Below are 16,805 nucleotides of genomic sequence, written 5' to 3'. Positions count from 1 at the left end.
ATTTTCATTTTCTGCCGTGGATTCTGATGAAGCCTGTCCCATTAAGCCTGCTATGGCATCTGCAAACAGAAAATCTCCAGCCCAAAGCTAAATTCTAAAACTCGAGTTTCCATTGTTTGTGCAGCAGCAGCGCATCATTACCCCAGTGGCTTTTTTATGGTTACTTACATTGGAAGCAGGCCCCTGCTTTAATGCATCACATATGAATTAAATGATCTGCTGTTAAAATGATGACAGAAGCATGAATCTCCCCACTAAAGCTTAGAGAGTGAAAGTCAAACTAAACAAGGCCTAGGAGTTCAGGCCAAGGTGTACTGAGGACACCCATTCTCAACAGACTCTTGTTTTCCTTGGCACAGCTCTCACGCACCATAAGGCCACAGCCAGAGTCAAGCCCTTGGCCTCCACTTCACAGCTATGATTTAAAGTATTAGGAAGGCCTGTGATTAAATATTTGTCCGGGTCACCATAACTCGGGTGTAATTACCACAAACATTTTAAAAGAGTATGCAACGCTCAAAACTGTCTCCAGATGCCTTCCCTCCTCCCCCCCAAGCTTTTCCATCAGCTTCTTCTGTAAATCAACAATGTGGAAGAAAAATCACCTAGGTCTAGGGCAAGCTTCTGCAACTGCAATATTAACACAATTTCAATTCCTCTCTGCAATCGCAGATCCTTCTTTCCTTCACCTGGCTCAAACCTGTACAAAAACATGAACTGTTTAACAGACTCTGCATTGTCCTTTGTATTGAAAGCAACAGTCTGCCCTGGGAAGTCTCATGAAGGAGTTTTAGCTACTGCCAATCTCTCTAGTCACTCATGACCATACAATATGCCTCCTGTCCTCCAGAGTTTATTACTCTGCTCGAGTCACTGATTTCCACAGTCCAGATCTTAAGCAACCGCAATTCATCAGCAGCATGAGGTAGGGAGATGGCAATCTTTAGCAGGTGGCTGGGGCAGAAGCATCTTCACCCAGTGAAGTCAAGTCCAGCAGATCCTGCCTGTCAGAGACTAAGAGAGCCAACAGCCCTCAGTCTGGCACCTTCCTTGCGAAAAAAGGCTCTCTCAAGAGGAAGTCAAAGTAATTAACACTGGCACAAACCCCCCAAATGTTTAGAAGAGATTAAGGGTTTTTTTCCTTGGAGATTTTTTTTAAATCAGCGTCTGGGGTACTGCAGGAGAAAAATATTAAAGAAGGATACTAAAAGATAACTGACGTCTTCAAGAACAGAAGAATCCTATAGTCCATGCAAAATACAGGTTCATTCACAGTGGCCTAGCTGGCTTTTAAGAGAGAGACATAACAAAAGAGGTCATCTTGTATTTTTATAATCCTATTGGAATCTTCCAGTAACAAAGTGGGCAAATCTGACAGGATAAAAATATCTGCCTGGGTAACACATACGGAAGTATAAAAATTTAGCAATACCAAAAGACAAGCTAAGACTTATAAGCAAGTCTAAACTCCTACTGAATGTTTTATATTTTCAGTTGAAAGCTATACTGCCATCAAGCAAAGTTCAAGGGGCTTCCTGGTAATTACATACTTATGCATTAACTGTTTCACTGGGCTGCATACGCAGCAGGAGAATAGATGTTTATACAACACCTCACAAAATCAACTTTTTGTGCCTGACTGGGGCTACTGGGTATATAAATAAGGAAAGGCATGCCTTGGGTCTGCAGCATACGCTCGTGCCAATATACAGACATACCTGTCTGGTAAGGCTCCCTCCAAGGTTCATGGTACCAGAACCAGTTTTATTAGTCTGCAGCCACAGCATCACTGTGGAGGTCAGCTTGTAATGAGCAGTACGACCACTGGATTTCTCCTGTAAGTGGAAGGATAACAAAAAGGGATAGAGACAAAAGGTTAAAATCCCTCCAAAAACTAAGAGGGGGCTGGCCTAGAAGACCCCACAAGCAACAGGACAGACATGTATAACTCCACTCACATAGCACAGTCTGTTTCTTAAAAACAACTGTAAGCGTGCACATTCCCCTAATTTTCCAAAGCAAATCTAGCTGGAGCAATTTCACCTCCTATTACCTTGTTTTTATTACCTAATTAGTGATATTTATCTGTAGACCTTTATGTAAAAAAACCCCCTAATCTCAGGATCATATGCACAGAAAGTAACATACTTTCAATTCTTCTGGGATTCTTTTTGATTACAGCCCTGACTTATCTCTATCCAAATTGCTTCAGGGAATTTTCAAAAATTAACAGGGGAAAGAAGTTTACAGCCCCTAACACAATATTGCATTGTTCAGTGGAACACCTGTGCTCGTTAATTGTCTGGAATTAACTGGGGTTTGTTTTCACTTAGGTATATCAGCTGCCCCAGAGGCTGTACCTGAACCTCCACCACGTGGATGGAATCCCAGCATCCCTTAATCTTCTTTGATCCATCTCCAGCTTTCTTAATGAGGATCACCCCAGCAAAACCATGATCCAAATCCCAGAGGTAGACAGAGGAGACTCCACCTTCAAAATACCTGCAGGACACAATCCAACAAGCACGTTAAAAGTAAGCAGGATCCAAGCCAGAGTCAGATATCAATAATCATCTTAAATAAGCAGAATCTCTATATCCTAGTAAAGGTTTTTCTTTTAAGACGGCACACTCTTCACCAGTTATATACCTAGAAACACAGCAGTTTCAATCATTTTACAATACAGAGACTTTAATTACAAAAAACTGTACATTTCTCTAAAGGAGAATAAAAGCATAGTGAGAAACGGAGCTAGTTACAGATTTCTGCAGTACCTGAGCAAACAATTCCTCTGATTCCAATTACCTATAACAGCTGGTAAAAGCATAAGCTACAAAGTAGGCCAACACTTAAGGCTTTATTTTACAGTTTGTTCTTCCCCCTCCCCCCTCATTTTCTGTCACTATTGGGAAAGTCTGGAAGTTCTTAACAACAAAGTCCGCTAATTAAGACAAAAGGGAGCAAGCAAGTAGCTTTATGCTGCTGTCTCAAAAGTTTGTGTGAAGCTGACTTAGTGATTTATTGCAAATAGAGTTGAACTGAAACCAAGCTTCTTAGAAATGAAGGGATGCTGTTGAGGTTTACGTACTAGTCCAGCTTCAGATACGGTATACAACAGAAAGTAAGCTAGACTACCAAAATCTCAGGTTTCTGGTAGCAAAATAACACTCTTGGAAAACTAACAAAGCAACAACATCTGCAGAACCCCACTACTCCTTTATAACACTAGTGCTAGGCTCCTTATGTGCCAGATGGAAGACGCACTTTAAAATAATAGTAAACAATGCAACACTGTAGGAAGAAAGATGCAAAAGAAGCAATTTTGGCTTCTAGAAAACCAAAACTGTAACCCACAGCATTTTACCAACTGTTTCCATTCTCAAGTGTCCTGGTTTCAGCTGGGATAGAGTTAGCTGTCTTCCTGGTAGCTGGTACAGTGCTATGTTTTGAGTTCAGTATGCGAAGAATGTTGATAACACTGATGTTTTCAGTTGTTGCTAAGTAGTGTTTAGACTAAAGTCAGGGATTTTTCAGCTTCTCATGCCCAGCCAGCGAGAAAGCTGGAGGGGCACAAGAAGTTGGCACAGGACACAGCCAGGGTACCTGACCCAAACTGGCCAACGGGGTATTCCATACCATGGGACGTCACATCTAGTTTAGGAACTGGGAAGTGGGGACGGGGAATCGCCGCTCGGGGACTGGCTGGGTGTTGGTCAGTGGGCGGTGAGTAATTGCCCTGCGCGTCATTTGTACATTCCAATCCTTTTATTACTACTGTTGTCATTTTATTAGTGTTATCATTATCAGTTTCTTTTTTGCTGTTCTATACTCTTAGAACTCGGTGATGAACTCGTGCTGCAATCACCATCTCCTGCAAAGAGCTAAGGAAAGGAGGAGAGGCAACTTCAGCTGAGCTAGAAGATCAATAGCACAAAACTTCAGTAGTCAGACATTTCTGCTCTGAGCACATACTACTGGTCTAGAAGTACATAGATAAAGCAGACAAAACACCTGAGAATTCATTGTCTGGAGGAGAGCAAAAGCTCATCATCCAAAGACACATGAGGAGCTACTATGATTGACAGTTCCCAGCAGCTAAGCTGAGAGTGTGTCACGCAGATTAAACCGTTGTATGTTCCTGCCTCTTACTGTCGTGAGCGAGATGATCACTTAGATCTGCAAGTGACTGCATGTTTCTCCTCTTCTGCAAGAAAGGAAAGTATCACTCATCACCGACATGAAAAACTTGTTGAACCCTCCCACCTTCATGCTCCCCTCCTTTCTAAACATGAGCCTGACAGTTGTTAGTGGCACTTCAGATTTGATTTACTGTGCATTTTGGACTTTATGTATTAGCTTGAAGTATTGTAGATTCAAAAACACTAACCCATCCTTTCTGCAAGTCAGGAGAAAAGATAATTGGGAAGTTAATGCATATAACATAGGTAATTTTCCAACATGTTCTCTGCACTTACAGATCAGTCCAGTACGTTGTTTCAAGAAGGCAGAGTCATCAAAAGAGCCCAAATTCTTTTTAATTGCATGCATCCAAGTCTGTATCAAAACCAATGCTGACCCCAGGAGGGGTACATGACTTCATATTAACTCACCACATCATTTTATTTTTAATGGGTGACTACTGCTACTCATCACCAAGCTTAGTGTGGGCATTTAAGTAACCAACATACACAGCACTGTCCTATGACATTTGTCAACCCACTGATAATACACCATTAAAAAAGGAAAGCCCTTTGCTCCACAGGCACGCTAAAGCCAGACTTCCAGCAGGCAATTTAAACCTAACACACCAACAAACACCCTTTTTATATCCCCTAGGGAATTCACAAATGGATTTTGGCTAATGCAGTTAATGGGAATTTCAGTCCCGCAGCAAACCTCAGTTCCAATCTAACTGACCCTTCCTTTGACAAAAGGGCAGCGTGAATCAAAGGCCAGAGAGCAGAAGCTATTGTCCATTTCCAGACCAAGTTTGCTTAAAAAAAAAATATTCACATATAGAATAAGTGAATTGACTCAAAATGAACTGGCAGCCAAGGAGAATATTACAGTGTGTACAGACAGTTTCCCCATTACCCACTTTATGAGCTTGCTATGAGCATGAAACATTAATTAAGAGAGGGACCGAAACAAGGATTTTGGAAATTTATTCTTACCTACTGTACTTTGATCCTAATGACATGAAACAGGAAAAAAATAATTTTTATGTGGTTCACCTTTATGAGATTTTACATAAAGGCTTTTGTGGGTATTTTAAGAATGTGCTAAAATGTTGTCTGAAACCACATAAAACCATCTGAAGAACCTCCCGCCAGAACTAACAGTGCACACATGGAAACGCTTTAACTTGCCTTTGTATATTTAATGAATCAAATATAGTATTAATATTGTTTTAAATACCAACATGCTATTTCAATAAAGTTGCTTTGCCATAGCCAGATCCCGTATCTTGAAACTCAAACAACAATGCCAGCGATTGAACCATTATGAATCCAAGGCACGCCAGGATATATATTAGCCAAAGCCTCCCCTGTGCTTCAGCAATATATAATCACTTCAAAAATTCACTCCTCCTTCATGGGGAGAAAAATATATATCATCGATTACTACATTAGATTTTACTTTTCCTCACACAGCAACTAAAATGCACTGAAGTAGGATTTCCGAAGACTATCTAAACCCAGGAAAGTTGTATTTGGAGAGGGGCACATTCCTTGAAACCTGTTTTTCTTCAAGAAAAATAAAGAAGTGTGACAGGTTCATTGGCTGCTATATAATAGAAAACTGGATGACAGACAGATTGGTCGGAATTTAAATCTACATTCATGAACTTGGATTTGCTGTAAGAAGGCTGGACTACCTCCAAGAAATCCCTTCACCACAGATTAAAAAGTAGCACTTATTAAAATTCAGGCAGGAGAGGTAACCAGCTTGGAAAAGGTTTCTGGAAGGCATAGGCTGGTATCTTCTCTGTTAAAGAAATGGATGGGCAAAGCAGAGCACAGGCCCATCAAAGTTACATGCAGCAGTTGCAACAAAACACTTCGAAAGCACTATGTAGCTCCCAGATCAAACAATCTTCTTTGATCACCCGTTCTGGATACCCCTGCTCACAGTACATTATGGTACACACAACAGCAATCGTAAAAGGCAATGTCCTCTTTAGAACCTTGAGTCCTCTCCCAAAGCATCTGAGGTCCAGCACAAAAATCAGCAGATGCTTTTGAAACGTACAAGAGGTCTGATGTAGGAAGAAAACTCCAATTCGTAGTGGAGTACTTTAGAAACATCCCTAAAGGATAAACCATTTTCAAAGCAAAGCGATTGCTCCTCTTCTGCTTAGGGACACAGATCTCTCCAGGATGTACTCTGGGTTTACATACAGACAGAAGTTTGTTATAAAATGATGAAAAAACATAGTCTTATGGTTGTCATGTCCCTTTCTTAACAACCCAAATGCTGTCAAATGATACCTTTTGTCTTCTCCAAGGACAGCCAGTGTTCTTCCATCTCTGGTGAAATCGCTTTTTATAAAGTTGCCCAGGAAGGTGACTAAAAGGCATAAGGCCCAACATAATCATTCATTCTCTTTACAAAATTCAGAATGGCATTTCACTCAAAATCAATTCTAGTTTTAATGTCATGATCAAACACTTAAGTTTTATATCCGTTACTCATCAACCACAGAACTCCTGGAAAAAGCTGTTTTATACAAAAAATGTCACACTTAAGACTGACCTACTTTACAAATGCAAGAATAAAAGAAAATATTTAAGCTAAGAGTGATCCAAAGCTTTATGAAGTGTTTGAAGTTTAAGCGGGTGGAGACACAGGATGGAAACTGAAGGAACTCGAGCTGTATCCATGAAATAGAGAGACTGTGGCCAGAACAAAGCCGTAACATCAGAAAGATGTGATAGGGGAGGAAATCCCCCAGCTTCCAGCCTAGACCTCAGGAAAGGAGGACAGATTAATCACTTCATTTTACCACTAAAGGAGAGATCAGAAAAGGCACTGTAACTTTCCCGATAGCAGTCCACTTCTCACAAGCTTTGCAAATGAATACTGGACCCTATACTGAGAAAATGAGTTTCCACCACACAGCAATAAAAACAAGCTATGACTTTCAATTACGCTTCAGAACCAAATCACTCATCCATAAAAACACTTGTGTATTTTCCAGTAAGTAACTGAGAGCCAGAGACAAAAACCCACCCAGTGTCTCTGGCTTATGGCTCTCACGGAACTAAGCCACAAATCCCTGATGCCAAAGTACCAATACCTGGAACCTCAGACGGGCTATGCAAACCTTCAAAAGATTTGCACAGTGTTTCAAACTGGCTCGTTTAAAGCAGCAAAATGTATTTTCTCCCTCCCCCCGCCCCCCCCCCCCCGCCAAAGGTTGCATAGCTCTTTCTTCCAGCTTCAGAAGTTCAGCATAGAAAGGGAAATGTCTCCATCTATTTAGATCAACAGACTTCCAAGAAACCTGTCATTTAAAAAACCTACCCCAAAGGAAAATATTGAGCATTCAGCTACAAATGTTTTTTTCAAGAATGACAATGACAGAAGTCACAATGTGAGAAGCTAGCATCTAACAGCAACCCCAAAACATTACCTAAAACACTAGGTGAGGAAGCAGACGTTTCAACCATTATTAAAACAGATGACTGTAATGGCAGGTGACTTGGCACAATTTTCAACGAGTCCTTCCCCTAGGCCTGCACCCTGTCATTTCAAACTAGCACATGAATTGCAACAGAAATATGAAGGAAGTGGCAAGTTTCAGCAACCCACCCTCCACCAAACCCAAAACACTGCTGAGGTGTTCATTCAAATCACCTGCAATCTCAAAGCTCAAATAAGGGCGGGGGGGAAGTCTTCAGGACAACATCAAGAGATCAGAGTTGTGACTAAATAATTTTGTTCACCGTGTCCTCCATCCCATTTTCTAGTAATGAGGCTCATGAGCCTGTTCTTTATTAAAAAGGACAGGTTGGTACCAGGAACTAACCAGGATGTAACACTTCTCCCACTGGCATGAGTACAGATGATTTACAATTCCTCTCTCCCTCCTCCATTGGTCCCAGGAGTGCAACTGTATAACACTTTCAGAATGTTACCTAAATACTTAAAATGAAGAAGGTACAATGTTTGTGTATTCAGACCAGCTGTTTTTCACCACACTTTATGAACACAGCCCGAAGTATGCTTGTGGACTCTGTACAGGTATTTTACAGAAATTCTTTCCAGCATACACAGGTGCAAAAATCCCTCGAGCAAACATACCAATCTAGTTAGGTACGTGTAACTTCAATGCCAGTTGTACTTAAAAGCACACATCTGGAGCATGGTGGGATGACTCAAACTGCTAAGCAGAGTTGTGCAGTGCAAGAACTCTGCAAGGAAGAAAAACACTATCCAAACAATGGGATCCTGAAGGCTCAAAATCTCCCAGAACCTCCCATTCTGTGCTTTCTAGTACCTTTCATTATTAAAAAAAACCCTATATTGCTCACTTTTTCCTTACCATCCAATTGCTCTTGGCAGATGGAAACTAATGACCAAATCCCTTTTGAGAAGTCACCTGGAAACAGTTCCATTAACCACCTAATAAGCAAGACAATGGGTCACTTTGTAACATGTCCAAACGCATAACCGGTTCATTAACTACCAGGAAGTGCCGACTGCTTACAAATCTTTCACCCGTACCCATCCGTTTGACCAGCATGCTCTGCAGAGACAGCCCACTGCTTCATCCACCGACAGTCTGACACATTTTAGACTCTGCCAGCTATAATTCAAATATGGGTAGGAGGGGGAAAGACAGCAGCAGAAGTCTTCTATGTCATGTATTAAGTTTGCCAAAGTCTGCACAGACTACAGATTTCATGTGACGTACTTCTTTCTTCAAATAGGCATTTATCAGATATGCTACGAGATGGCTATTATTTGTTAAGTTGCTTCAATTTTCCATCGTTAAAACACCGTACATTTGCAAGACCATGAGGTAAATTTCTCTAAGTGCGAGCACAGCCATGTATTGTTAGAGATTATCAGTTCAAAAATTCCAGATCATAATAAACTGACATTTTAAAATCTAGTCTCTTTCCATTTTTGAAAGCATGTAAGTAACTGCTTACTAGGGATTTAAAACCCTCGGAGTGGTGTTTGAGGATAGTGCTGCATCATCAGTGCTGACCTCCTAATACAAGCTTTCCCTCTCCAGTGTTCAGATTTTATGTAATCACAGAGAACCGTGGGAACCCAAGGGAAAAACTCCTCCTCCATCAAATATCTCAGATTCAGAAGAGAAGAATGTAATCTGTACAGAGCTGCTCCAAAATGAAGCACCCAAAGGAAAAAAAAAAAAAAAAAAAAACCAGATGAAAAGCAACTACTTTAGTTTTCACAGCATGACAGCATGCTTAATTTTTTCCTCTCTTCTTCTAAATTTGCTCTAATCTGCGTAATACATATCAACAACTTCAATATTGATTCTGTTATGAGTTTTGAGCTGCCCGTGGGCAAGTTAAGGAAGGGACCCCAACACTGCTCTGTTTACTCTTACATCTAAACAATTTCCTTGGGAAAACATCATGGTTGTAATTTCAAAAGCACACAAACATTAAAGCAGCAAGCATCTTGGCAGTTTAGGTCTGTCTTACGAGACTTCATCTTGTACTTATCAGTCTAACCCGGAGGCAAGAATCTCACAGATGACATAATCCTGATGTCACACCCTATTGTGCAAAACCCTAGCCAGCAATGAGATGGAAAGTCAGGTTTCCTTAGTGCTAGGATGCATAACAAATGCATCTGGATTCAATCTGCAGAGCCCTTGCTGTGAAAACCACAGTAACTATCATGCCCAAGAGAAAGCCATCACAAAGGGCTAGTAACCATTAATGAGGAACAGTGAGCTAATGGCAATAAAGTCACTTCAAAGCTTTCCAAGGGTTTTTAGTTTAGGCAAACTAGGTTTACATCTAAACACAGACAGAACGCTTATATAAAGAGCTCACAGCTGCCTAATCACTTTGTGAGTTGAAAGTTGCACTGCAGGCTGCAGGAATTGAAGCTCAGCAACTGCTCCCCCATGCACACCTACAGGCACGAGCACTGGCAAGCTGTACTAAAACCAAAAACATTAATTACGCCTCTTACATCTGGTGCTCTCCTTTTATTTACTTGGTGGAATCGGCGCTGTTCTATGCAAAAAATAAATCAAGTTTTGTCAAACATAAATACAGCAATTGCTACAAACCTTGTGAGAAGAGCAAAGTCTTTTCAAAATTGGCAAGGAATGAACTCCACTCAGATGATCTCATGGTCTATCAGACCACGTAAAGGGACATACAAAGGCAGGGAAGGAGAAATTAGATGACAAACTATAGCAGCACTCCGAAAGAGTTAAAGTCTAAGGACAGCACTAATAGAGGTTTGCCATTTTTTCTTGTCAAGCGGACGAAGGCTAGTATCAGAGGCGGTTCAAGCACACAATCCAAAATAAACTAAGAAAAAAACCTAAAAACAGCTAAAAAGGGGAAAGCTATCCAGCAGCTTACAGGGCATTTGAACATGGTAGTAGAGACGATAGCACATAGTTCAATGGCAACAAGCCACACAGTCAAAATGAGACATCCCTGAGGTTCAGCAAATCAAGGCTGTTCAGTGAGATTAAACACACTAATTAAAAACAAAACAAAACAAAGTCAGCCCTGTCACTGGGACTTCACTACTGGACCTGACCAGCAGCCCCTTCAAGTTCTCTAGCAAAAGGCTCCTGAATCTACATATTCCTGAAGGCACATGCCTACTAACTCTATTTTGGATTGGATTCCAATCCAAAATTCAATAATAAAGGGATTACACACAATGAAGATATTTTAGAGGTCAATCCTCTCCCAGACCTCCTTCAGCTCCTACCAAATTCCTTGTCCAGAGCTCTAATATAATAAATTGAAAATGGATCAACATCAAGACACAGATAGAGGCAGAAGTTCAAAAGGCTTCATTGCTTACTCTGTTGAGGGAACTCAAAACCTTAATCAATAAGAACATTTTCAGGAGCAGAATGATTAAGATGAGTGTTTTATCTTTTTCTTTTTTTTTTTTTTTAAAGCCGTTAAAAATCGAAAGCACCACTAAATCCAACTTAAACCAAGAAACAAAGGAATAGCTTTCTAAATGTATGTCAGCTTACTAAACTGGTCCAAAGTTGCCAAAACTCATCTTATTTGTAGAAATATTCAGATCAGCAGCATCCTTCCCCAGGGAGGTCTATTTAATCACTTCAGAAATTATTTCTTCCAGACAACAAAGAGCGATTAGATGACTTAATTAAAGCACTGATTATCTCCAACCCAAAACAACGGAACACAGAATCTAAAATAGATAGATTTAACCAGATGCCCTGGTCCTCATTATGCTTTGATTTCAATCAATCGCACACACACGTCAAGCAAAGGGCAATAAATTACAACCATGTGTTTGAAGAAATTATCTTCACAATATTGGAAGTGGAGAGCCAAGGCTCTAACCGAATGGTGTAAGATATTAGACTTCCATCTGGGAGTAATAACCTACTGAACAAAAACATACCAGGGCATTAGCTTCAGGCAGTGTCTGAGTTAAACCTGGCAGCAGGAGATCAAAATTAAACAGTTGTTTTTTGGGAAAGTGACATGCATTTTGGTAAAACCAATAACCAAGAAATACGCTTGTTGTTTAACATACATAATATAGAGAGGGAGTTAAAACCTAGTATAATTCCTCTTTAACCTAAAGAGACATGAACATGCCTCCAGAAATAAAAGGTGGGCAACTCTAGAAATACTTAAAGGTAGTTTGCATTAAAACAGACATGTCCAGGGAACAATTCAGCACTGGTTGAGAGGCACTGAAGATTCAGCAAAGTTGTTCTTCTCAAGCTTTCATGATTTGAAACAACTCCACGCAATATTACAAGATTTCTCCGAACTTGTTTTCAGACTACAGTCACTCAGTGTGCTGACCAATAAGATTTTGAGGACAAAACTAAAATTTCAAGACTACTCACCAGCGAGCAAATCTGAATGCGTTATTTCACACAAATTGTTAATAAATGCGTAACAAGCTGTTTCCCTCAAAACACCCACGCTAGCAGGTGCCAATCCCTTGGGAAATGGCAAATAGATGCCAATGACTCACTAAATGTAGGTGGATACTTACCACACCTGATTAAAACACAAATCTAAAAAGGAATGGTGTGTGGGCCAAACGGGACTGACACAAGGAAAAACTGAAACTAACTGAAGTCTTGGGAGACGCCCGAGATGAACTCTGTGAGATATTAGCACTTAGTGTGTGTAAAGGTGAAATTGGAGATAATCCAGAGGAAGCTTGCATCACATGCTGAGAGCAGAGTAGGAACAGGACAGATTCTCAACAGTACTTATTTTTCTATAGAAAGGAAAGACCTTCCTCTTCCACTCCACGCTGGAATGACCAGTATAAGATATATTTTAAAGCTGGGGACTGAAGCAAGCACCATGCACAGCAACATCTCGGAGACAAGTGCTTACAAGGGATTAAGATACACAACATCCTTCTGCAATGGGCAGGCCGTACTGGCTAAATGACTGCAAGCACAAGATCCAGCAGTTTAGCCCAGCAAGGCTGGAAACAAAGCCACAAACTGCTTTGAAAAAACTAGCAGAAACCCTCATTATAGGAATAACATGTCTAACAGCCCAGGAAATTCAAGCACATGGGGCCCGGTGTTCTCTGTGAATGACTGCTTACATAAGATTATTTTTGTATTAACTGTTACCTCTCTACCATAAAACACAGCATAGCTGTGGTTAGAGGTGTAGTTCAAAAACATTCTCTCCCCTGTAGAAAGAGGGACAGAACAGTCTCTTAAGGGACTGCTGTATGAGAACCTCATGTGTCAGATCCGAGGCTTCTCTCTCAGCATCATTTTCATCCTCTTAATCTGCAATGCAAGCTGAAAGTCTAACAGTGCAACAGCCACTGCACTAAAACTCGCTTTTTTAAGGAAGAGTTTGTCATTTGAAGTATCAATTAGCTCGGTGTCACCTATGATCAGTCTGTTTGGACAGACAACCCCATCAGAATGAACAGAGACAAGGAAAATCTCTGCAGGTCAATTCAAGGAAGTTTTTTTGCACACTGCCTACAAAATGAACACCGTTACTGGAAGGTGGACCTGTTATAAATCTTCCCATATAACAGAAAACATAATTTCCACTAAAGATACAGTACTGAAGACTGCCAGCACGCTTCTTATATTTTTTTAATTCATCGACACTTTCAAATGAGCCTGAAATATTTCACAATGCTGGAAAAACCTCTGTTGTCAACTGGCTCTAGAATTTGAAACGACACTGATAACTTTGTCCTGGAACCAATGCATCGGGTACTCCTCTCCCAGCACTGCAAGCTGCCAAACCAGAAGGCCAGTGACACCTTTAATCAACATTACATGGCTCAGACCTACTTCTGGCTTTACAGTGGCTACGCAGTATTAGTTTCCAGCTCTAGCAGACCAGGGAAATTACATCACTGCAATTGCCATCTTGTTCCCACTACAACCTTCCCCACACTTCAGACTCCCACATGGCTTCAGCAGCTGTTAATGAGGGTAATTGTTACAGTCATTCCCAACCTGATAAGTTGGCAAGACCAGCAAGCAGCAGTGAGAAAAGCTGGCACTTGTTACCCCCACCTCATTTTTCCCCCTCTCCGATCTCCAATCAAAAATTAAGCTTCTGCTGTCAAAATACAAAATCCAATTGTCTTATTAAGAAAACTGCAGACTCCAACTACTAAAACAAAAGCATGTTTCTATCCAAATCTCTGTTGTAGGTAAAGTACAAATCACTTCCAATTTCAAGCATGAGGAACCTTTCAAATGGTCAGGTTAAGTTTCCCTAACTTTGCAAATTCTTTCCAAAAATGCCACAATTTTTACACCATTCAGCAAAACGTAAGCCATCCGTCTCTTTTTCTGACACATTTTTGAGATCATAACATGCATCAAAGCATACTGTGCTGACAGATGCGCTTACCTAGTCTGACTACACTGCAAGCCATAATGCCTCTGTCATTTCGGCTGATGACACGAGAATGAAGTCTTTGTGAGAAATCCCCCCATATCCCCTCTGTACAATCTGTATTGCCTGTAAAACTTGGACTGACAAACTGAAACATGAAATTTGATACAAGCTTGCCTTTTACTTCCATACAATATATTAAGACTCCTGCTGTACCACACCTCGAACAGGGTTCAGCAGATTCACCTACAGCTGATAGTAACCTGTACCACGCTTTCCTACCAGCAAATGAAACCTCTTTAAAGACGTTATTGTATCCAGCCGAGACTTCACGGTCATCTGATCAGAGAGGGATTTAAAAAGACAACTTTGGTTCCATAAACCTACTCATTTTCATCTTAGTTTATTTAAAATCCTATTGGTCCTGGTCTGTTCTGCACCTGGGGAGTAACTGCAAACCTCTCTTTGCTGCACATGCAAAATTCCTTTCTTTCAGTAAGTTCAGATACCAATAACAACTGTTACTTACAAGAGAAGTTGGATATCTACAAAAATAATACATGAAAATAAGTAAAAATTTGATACCTGTAACAAAAGTGTGAAGATTACAATTTGGACAGGCTACATTTACATCAAGTCACATCTTAAAATGAGAAGAAAATCTAGGAAGAAAAGTACCTTTAACCTGCTTTTGTTAGCTTTGTAACAGTACAGTGACACATGATGAACTACATCTGAGGACGTGTTTTATCTCCATTTTTGGGCAACACGAAGAAGCAATGAAGTTTGTTCACCTTTTTCACGGTCATTAGGCATCTCCAGTAAGAAAGCATCCTATTACTGGATAAAGCAGTAAGTTCATTTTCCTTTGCAACACACACTTGCTTTTTAGATTTAGCATTACTATTTCCATGCCATCACTGCTTAGGAGACCACAATCTATAAAGACGACACCTAAACCTGATCACATCTCAAGACCTTGGATGTGATTGCAATGCAAGACCAGTGCAGTCCCACCTTTTAGATAAATTGTTCAACAGACAAGTCACCCGGACAGTTTCCTATTGCTGCTTTAAAAAAGACACTGCCTAATCTACATTTATCCTTCACATGCTCTATTAATTCCTTTGCTTTACACCTCTTTAACCAGACAAGGCCTAAAACAAGCATCAGAGAGTGGCCCTTGCAGCAGAAGTACATTAATCCCCATACAACTGCTGCATTTCAGTATACTAGCGCCTGTCATTTTACTGGAAGATGTGAAAGTTGCTGCTATATATATAGATAGATATTTTGAGAGAGTACAGTCTTGAGGGAATGGAAAAAGCAGGTGGTTTAAGACTGAACTTAGTCAAGATCAAAGAGAACACAGGTCATTTCAGGACAAAGATGCCATTAATCTGTTAAAGGGGGAAGAGAAGGCAGGAAAGCCCCTCAGCATCTGCCTTTAGCATCAGCTGACAAATTCGATCATGCTTTCGTATCGTGAAACCACAGCAGATACACTTCTCAACAGCAGATCAGCAGCTGCCTACCCTTCTTCCTCTGCTATACATTGGTATGCCACTCTCAGAGGCAGCTAGTGACCACATTTTAGACTCATTGTGTGTATTGCATGCCTGCTGAAGGAAACAAAGAAAGCAGAGGGCTCTGTACGGTAGAACTGACATACAAGTCTCTGTACTGGTCAAAGGCATTGTTGGCTTCCACCTCCAGCTTGCGCAGGCGAGCAGATGGCATGGCACCGTCTTCCAGGGGAGGATCATATTTGTTACTCCATGGTGATCTGCCAAAGAGACAAGAAAAATAGAGACAGTTAAACAATAGAGACAAACTCTGAAAGGTTTGAGATCGGTGGGTCTGACCTGATCCACAGATGCTGAACTTCCAAGAAAACAAACAAACAAACAAACCAACCCTAAAAACCCAAAAGGTACCAAGAGCCATCTATCTGTAAGAATTTCACCCTCAACAGCCATTTGAAACACCGACAAAAAGGGGACACTGACTCCTCAAAGTTTACAGTGTACCTGGGGAACACCGCCCCTCTTCAGGTTTCTACTATATAAATAATTATGCTTGGGTTTGAATCTGTTCCCTCTTAAATATTAAAAAAAATGAGGCCTCTGCTGTTGCGCATTGGGTATTTAAAATTACTTTCATGCAAACAGATCATGTAGTTTATTTGGGATCTGACAGTATTTGAGCCAAACACTGCTGCCTACAATTAAGGTCCAAATTCTCCACTCTTTTGCTCTGAAATAAACTCTACTTTTAGTATAACATTAGGAAAACATTTGAACAGGTCGAAGGATTTAACAGGGTTTGTAAAGCTGCAGGTTTTACTATGATTTCTGCAGGTGTGGAAGAGACTTTGTGCTCTTAATGAAAGAGTTGGTATTAAAAGATTAATGGAACCCTTTGCCCATCTGCTTGAGACTTTTATAATTCCCATTCTGTAAACCGGCATTCTCCTTTTCATTTCCCCTGTGAACAACCAACCCACATATATCATTGCTAGTTTAAAGAAAGGTACCTCTACCCTTTACCTACTCACTTTTCAAAATACTCCAGCCTACTAACACTAGGTCTTAATGCAGTCCATACGTCAGGGCTTTTTCCTCAGTAGCCATTTGTTACTCATTTCTCAGAAAGGCACCTAGTTTTGACATCTGTTTAATGCAAAGCACAAAGAACAGGCTCTGCTTCGCTCTGGCTTTGTGCATT

General features: G+C 40.6%; 1 protein-coding gene across 4 annotated transcripts in view; it reads right to left on the bottom strand.

Moving 5' to 3' along the window:
- CAPZB (capping actin protein of muscle Z-line subunit beta) overlaps nucleotides 1–16,805 on the bottom strand; it is a 70,066-nt gene that overhangs the window by 11,194 nt on the left and 42,067 nt on the right. For all 4 annotated transcript variants that reach the window (XM_049815717.1, XM_049815727.1, XM_049815736.1 and 1 more), the window contains 3 exons: nucleotides 15,751–15,864; nucleotides 2,361–2,502; nucleotides 1,719–1,835 (listed from right to left, as the gene is read on the bottom strand). In XM_049815717.1, the coding sequence (XP_049671674.1) occupies nucleotides 1,719–1,835; nucleotides 2,361–2,502; nucleotides 15,751–15,864 (373 nt within the window). The remainder of the gene's footprint in view (nucleotides 1–1,718; nucleotides 1,836–2,360; nucleotides 2,503–15,750; nucleotides 15,865–16,805) is intronic.

The sequence above is a fragment of the Accipiter gentilis genome, chromosome 1, assembly GCF_929443795.1.
Source record: "Accipiter gentilis chromosome 1, bAccGen1.1, whole genome shotgun sequence".
In the NCBI taxonomy this organism is placed as follows: domain Eukaryota; kingdom Metazoa; phylum Chordata; class Aves; order Accipitriformes; family Accipitridae; genus Astur; species Astur gentilis.
Note: the sequence above shows the minus strand (reverse complement) of the source record. Positions and strands in the feature narration are given on the sequence as shown.